This window comes from Anopheles marshallii, chromosome 2 (genome assembly GCF_943734725.1).
Source record: "Anopheles marshallii chromosome 2, idAnoMarsDA_429_01, whole genome shotgun sequence".
Classification (NCBI taxonomy): Eukaryota; Metazoa; Arthropoda; class Insecta; order Diptera; family Culicidae; genus Anopheles; species Anopheles marshallii.
In genome coordinates, this window is record NC_071326.1 from 16430161 (window position 1) to 16437176 (window position 7016).

General features: G+C 52.9%; 1 protein-coding gene across 1 annotated transcript; it reads left to right on the plus strand.

The window, feature by feature from the left end:
- The first annotated feature begins 373 nt into the window (after window positions 1-373).
- LOC128709510 (vitellogenin-A1-like) lies at window positions 374-6695 on the plus strand. Its single transcript, XM_053804514.1, has 3 exons — window positions 374-404; window positions 512-5437; window positions 5509-6695. Exons 1-3 carry the CDS (start codon window positions 374-376, stop codon window positions 6693-6695), a joined length of 6144 nt encoding a protein of 2047 aa, XP_053660489.1.
- Window positions 6696-7016: the final 321 nt, after the last annotated feature.

A 7016-nucleotide genomic window follows, 5' to 3' on the forward strand; every position in this document is an offset into this window, starting at 1 on the left:
AATTATCAATCAAATGCAATGGCTTGCACAAAGGCTGTTCAGTAAACAATGCCATTGATCCTGGTAGCAACTGCTAAAATTCATTGAAAATCTGTAGAAAGATTCCACAGTAAATCACTCTCTACTATTTGCGCCATAGGTATTAGCGATGTACTGATAAGCGTCAAACAGTAAACATGTGAGCAGTAAAAATTACTTAATCGTGCAACTCATCGGTCAATAAACTATGCGATGTAGATGAACAGATTCGGTGATAGCAGGATCGCATAATCAGCCAAATCGACCTATAAAAGATGATCCTCGGTCCACCAGAAGGCACATTCGAGCTTTGGAGTGCAATCAAAGCATCCGGGCATCTGAGAACAACCGAACCATGATTGCGAAGTTACTTCTCCTCACGTTTGGTAAGTGCTCTTAGACCTCGTCATTTGCTCCAGCATTCGAAGGCATCCTTCCAGGTTGCCCGAAAAATATCCCTGCGGCTCAACTAATCTCTGATTGTGTTTTACAGTGGGGCTGTGTACGGCGTACCAATACTCGTACGAGTATGAGTTCCCCTACTCCCGCCCGTTCAACAAGACGGGCTTCGAGTTCGGTGCTTGGGAACCGAACCGGGAGTACGTTTACAACGTGACGACGAAAACCATGACCGCTCTGCCGGACCTTGAGGACTACTGGACTGGCATTGTGACGCACGGCTACCTGGTGATCCGTCCCAAGGATCACAACTACGTCGTTGCCTACATTGACCGTCCGCAGTACGCGGCATTCAACGAGTATCTGCCCCGCGGATACCGCACTGAACTGTCGCGCTTCAACCTGAAATGGCAGCCGATGCCGTTCAGCTCGAAGCCCTTCGGAATCTACTACAACAAGGGAGCGGTCAAGGGCTTCTACGTTGAGAAGACCGTCCCGAACCACGAAGTGAACATGCTCAAGGGCTGGGTCAGCCAGTTCCAGCTGGACACTCAGGGTGCGTACGTGGTCAAGTCGGAGTTCAACCAGTTCCCGGAGAACAACACCCTCACCGGTGTGTACAAGACCATGGAGCCATCGGTGACCGGCGAATGTGAAACCCTGTACGATGTCAACCCCGTCCCGGAATTCCACTTCCAGTCCCACAAGGAATGGGTTCCTCAGCCCCAGTGGCTCGAGGAGGACCAGCATGTGTTCCATGTCGTCAAGTCCCGCAACTTCGATCACTGCGAGCAGCGCATGGGCTTCCACTTTGGCTTCAGCGGATTCAGCGACTTCAAGCCGAACACCAACCAGATGGGTAACATTATGACCAAGTCGGAAGTGACCCAGATGTATCTGACCGGTGACTGGTACAACTACACCATTCAGTCGGTGTCCACCGTCAACAAGGTTGTCGTCAGCCCGTCTCTGGTCAACAGCCAGAAGGCCATGGTCTACGCTCAGGTCAACATGACGCTCAACGAAATCACGCCCTACGACAAGTACCCCGAAGGCCCGGCTGACGATCAACAGGTGTTTGTCGATCTGGTGTACAGCTACAACATGGCTCACGATAAGAAAAACTTCGTTCGTCCCGCCAACGAGACCGATGACTCCTCGTCGTCGTCGGATTCCTCCAGCGATTCGTCCAGCTCCTCGGACTCTAGCTCAAGCTCGGAGGAGGAGCCGCAAAACTACAAGATCAGCCCTTCAGAGCAGTACAAGAAGCAAGTGAAGGAAACCGAACGTCGCGGAAACCGCAACCGTCGTGATCTGAATGCCTTCAAGGAACAGCAATACTACGAAGCGTACAAGCGCGATCAGTTCCGTCTGCGCAAGCAAAACGACACTTCGTCCGACTCGTCCAGCTCCGATGACTCGAACAGCTCTTCGTCCAGCTCTTCGTCCGATGAGTCCGATGAGCATGATTTCTACAGCTCTTCCGAGTCCGACTCTGACTCGCTGAGCAGCGAGGAAGATTTCTACCAACCGATCCCGGAAAGCATGAAGGAAGCCCCTCAGACTCCTTTCCTGCCTTACTTCACCGGATACAAGGGATACAGCGTCCAGTACGCCCACAACGTCGATGCCTCCCGTTATGCCTACAAGCTGACGTACGAGATCGCTGAGGAGCTGCAGGAAATGTCCGAGGTCCCCAAGTCGAACACCCTGAACAAGTTCACCATTTTGGCCCGTGTTCTGCGCACCATGCACTACCAGGACATCTACGATGTTTGCCAGAAGCTGTTCGTCTCGCAAAAGGAACGCGAGGAAGGCAGCAACCACAGCGAGTCGTTCGCTAAGAAGGTTGACGCCTGGAACACTTTCCGTGATGCTTTGGCCCAGGCCGGTACACCGCCCGCATTCAAGGTGATCAAGGAGCTGATCGAAGAGAAGAAACTGCGTGGTGATGAAGCTGCCAGCGTTATCGCTACTCTGCCCAAGACCATCCGCTACCCGACCGAGACTGTTATGCACGAGTACTTCCTGCTGGTGACGTCGAACGCTGTCCAGCACCAGGAGTATCTGAACACGACGGCTCTGATTTCCTACTGTGATTTCCTGAACCGCGCTCAGGTCAACAACCGCTCTGCCTACAACTACTACCCCGTGCACAGCTTCGGCCGTTTGGCTGACGCCGACTACAAGATCGTTGCCCACAAGGTTGTGCCGTGGTTCGCGCACCAGCTGCGTGAAGCCGTCAAGGCTGGTGACAGCGTGAAGGTGCAAGTGTACATCCGCTGTCTGGGACATTTGGGCCACCCTGAAATCCTGAACGTGTTCGAGCCGTACCTGGAGGGTAAGGTCCCAGTGACCCACTTCCAGCGTTTGGCTTTCATTGTTGCCCTGGACCGTCTGGTCGAGAACTACCCGCGTCTGGCTCGCTCTGTGCTGTTCAAGGTGTACCAGAACACCGGAGACGCCCATGAGGTGCGTTGTGCCGCAGTGTACCTGCTGATCCGTACGAAGCCCCCGGTGTACATGCTCCAGCGCATGGCTGAGCAGACCCACTACGACCCGAGCACTTACGTGCGCGCCGCCGTCAAGACCGCGCTCGAGAGCGCTTCCGAGGCCGATGAGTTCGATGACGATTACGAGTTCGCTCAGAACGCCCAGGCCGCCATCAAGCATCTGAACCCGCGTGACTTCAGCCTGCAGTACTCGGGCACTTACCTGCGTGACTTCGCTTTCAAGGAACTTGAGCTTTCGTACCGCATGTACTTCTCCCAGATCGCTGCCGATGACCACTACGTCCCGAGTGGATTCTTCTTCCACCTGCGCAAGAACATGGGTGGCCTGAAGCGTTTCTCGACCTTCTACTACCTGGTCTCGAGCATGGAGACGTTCTTCGACTTGCTCGACAAGCAATACGATAGCTACAACAAGCACCAGGAGTACAAGTCTAGCGACTACTACTACAAGTACTACAAACAGTACCCGTCCCTGTTCAAGGACTATTTCAGCCAGTACAGCAAGAACCACAAATACCAGAACGATTACTACGAGCAGTTCGGAAACAAGAACCAGGAGGAGTTCCAGAAGTGGTCCACCACCCGCATTGCCAAGCTGCTGAACATCGACCCCGAGGAGGCTGAAGAGCTTGAGGGTCAGTTCATGTTCCAGATCTTCAACGGAGAGCGCTTCTTCGCCTTCAACAACCAGACCATCGAGCAGTTCCCCAGCCTTGTGAAGAAGTACTTCGAAGACTTCGAAGACGGATTTGCATACAACGTCACCAAGTTCTACCAGCAGAATGTTGTCACCATGGCCTTCCCGTTGGCAACCGGTCTGCCGTTCACCTACAGCCTGAAGACCCCTACCCTGATGAAATTCGAGTTCGAGGCCTCCGCCACCACTCACCCGAGCATCTACAAGACTCCGACCGGATACCCCGAGAAGGAGTACGACGATTTCATCCATGTGCCGCGTTGGTTCAACGGATCTGCTGACGTGAACGTGGCCTATTCTCGCCTGGTTGATGCCAAGGTTGGCTTCATCACGCCCTTCGATCATCAGCGTTACGTCGCCGGTTACCAGAAGAAGTTCCAGGGATACTTCCCCTTCAGCTTCGACTTTGGCTTTGACTTCGAGAACAACGACTTTGAAGTGAACGTTCAGCCGCTGGAACCCAAGAAGGACACGCTCCTCTTCCACATGAGCTCGTGGCCGTACACTGGATACAAGGACATCACCGATCTGCGTCCGATGGCCGAGCAGCCGAGCGTGCATATCTTGCACGACCGTGCTCAGACCACCAAGTCGTTTGACACCTCGTTCGGCCATGAGCTGTTCGGAGTTTCGCTGCGATTCCAGGCCAAATACGACAAGGATTTCATCGACTATGCTTATCTGATGAAGCATCTCGAGCAGCACGACTACTGGTCCGCACTGGTCTATCCGTTCGCCTCGGAGACTTACCACTACCATCAGCTGAACCTGTACTACGATGCTCAGCGTACCAGCGTGAAGAATGTGAAGTTTGTGCTGCAGCACAAGCAGGCCGACTACGACCAGGACTTCCAGACCGCCGATGTGAAACACCCGAAGGGTCGCCACGGATACTCTGGATACTACAACGAGTTCAACTACGCCCAGCCCTTCGTGTACTACGCCGGAAGCCAACGCCGTCAGGAGCAGTTCATGCGTAACGCCGGTGCCGGTATTCGTAACAGCGATGTGAATGTCTTCGATTTCGGAATCGTTTTCGAGGGCAAGCAGCAGAAGGCTGAGTTTGTGTTCACCACCGCCTATGCCGACAGCCCGGTCGATGAGAAGGAGCGTCTGTTGATGTTCCTGTCTTTCAGTCCGTACGTCTCGTCGAGCGCCTTCTACCAGTTCATTCCGTTCTCTGGCAAGCAGTTCCAGATGTGCTTCTCGGCCACCAACCAGTACCCGAACATGCCCAAGCTCAACTTCTTGAACGTCCTGAACTTCGACAAGATCGGAAGCATGAACTGGGACTTCGCATACGGCGAAAAGTGCCAGGGAGGATCGCATGTCTCGATGCAGGGTAAGCTGATTCAGTCCGAGCAATACCGCCACTTCCTCCGCATCTCTGAGGCTGGTCAGCGCTGCAAGCAGCAGATGGACAAGGGATACTTCCAACTGCCCGCATGCCAAAACGCGACTCGTCAGGCCGGCTACTTCGATCAGTACTCGTTCAACTTTGAGTTCAAGGATATGTCCAACTATGCCAAGAACCTGACCTACCAGTTCTTCGACTACGCTCGCTACTTCACCTTCCCGTACTGGAGCGAGGACTACTTCTTCCAGGGCAAACACAACCAGTTCCAGATTGACTTCCAGCTTGCTCCGTACTTCGATTACTACAACGCTTCCTTCTACGCACCTGATCGCAGCTTCGCTATCCAGAACTACCCGATCGAAAGCGAGTACGCCCGCTACTTCTTCTCTATCCACCCCGATTTTGATTACTACGAGCGCATGTTCAACTACGCCTACCGCGGAAACTACCACCGTAAGTATACACGAACGTCCTGCATGTGCGTTGTTTAGCGATACATGTTGGTTAATACCGTTTCATTTCAGCGTCTTGCGTTGTGTCGAACAAATTCGTCAACACCTTCGATGGAAAGACCTACGATTACGAGCTTGGCAACTGCTGGCACGTTGTGCTGCACACCGTCAAGCCTGACTACTACTTCTATGCTCAGGACTCGCACTTCTTCAACTCGGACTACGAATACAACTGGAAGAACGGCTTCGGCGAGGACGAACAGATCACCATCCTGGCGCGTCACGGCGAGGACAACCAGCTCTTCTTGAAGGCTATCCTCGGACAGTACAAGCAGAACGATTACAACATCGATATCATCCCGCACGGACAGGACCTCCCCATGGTCTACATCAATGGCAAGCCCCAGCAGATCCACGAGAAGTACGCCGTCGAAATGTACACCAACGATGATGGTGGCGATCAGCCGCTGATCCGCGTGTATGCCCTCCCTGGCAACGAACTGGAGATCAGCTTCCGCGATGACGACATCAAGATCGTGTTCGACGGATACCGTGCCCGCTTCTTCGCCGATCAGTCGTACTTCAACAACTTCGTCGGTCTTTGCGGTACCAACAATGGAGAGGGAGAGGACGATTTCATCACCCCCGATCAGTGCGTCATGCGCAAGCCCGAATACTTTGCCGCCTCGTACGCGCTCAGTGGAATGAACTGCAGTGGACCAGCCCAGGCATACTTCGCCGAGTACCACCAGAAGGCGCAGGAGCACTGTGTGAAGCCCCAGTACTACTTCGGTAACGTCATCAGTGAGCAGGAAGCCGGACGTCAGCGTTACAACTACTACTACAAGGACTTTGACCTATCGGACTCGTCCTCGTCGTCGTCTTCGTCGGACGAGTCGGACGAATCGGATGATTCCAGCTCGTCGTCCTCGGAGGAAGAGAAACCGAACCGTGAGCACTTCTTCGAGAAGCAGCAGTACACCGAGAAGGAATGTGCCGTGAAACACCAGGCCCAGTACGTCGAACAGGGTGACAAGATCTGTTTCACCAGCCGTCCGCTCCCGACCTGCGCCTCTCAGTGCAAGGCTGCCGAGAAGGTTCCCAAGTACGTCGACGTCCACTGCCGTGATGCCACCGATTCCGTTGCGCAGCTGTACAAGCAGCAGATCCGCAAGGGAGTCAACCCGGACATGAGCAACAAGTCGGTCACCAAGACCGTCAAGTTCTTCTTGCCCAAGAAGTGTGTGCACGTCTACTAGAAAACCCAACCCGAATCGAAAAACGATACAAAATGAATCCTTTGTGAAATCATGCATTCAGAAAATGTACAAAAAAAATGAGGAGTATTTATAATAAAATGAACATTTGCAGTAAAACTATTGTTTCAATGATCTAAACGATGGGATGATGTTGTATAACGAAGTCGACGTAATCTTTTCGTTCGAATAAACAACTGGTACCTGGTGACGCATTCAGTTAAGGCTCAAGTTAAAATGGCATTTATCCATCTTAGAAAAAACCAGAATTAATTAATAATAAAAAGGTAATCGTTGAAGTTTGGCCATGACTGGACCAGAGAT

What these genes read in the sequence shown, in the direction of transcription:
- LOC128709510 (XM_053804514.1), top strand. Translation starts at nt 374, where the DNA reads ATGATTGCGAAGTTACTTCTCCTCACGTTTG. An exon ending in GTTACTTCTCCTCACGTTTG is followed by an intron (nt 405 to 511) that starts GTAAGTGCTCTT and finishes TGTGTTTTACAG; the next exon opens with TGGGGCTGTGTACGGCGTAC. An exon ending in CTACCGCGGAAACTACCACC is followed by an intron (nt 5,438 to 5,508) that starts GTAAGTATACAC and finishes GTTTCATTTCAG; the next exon opens with CGTCTTGCGTTGTGTCGAAC.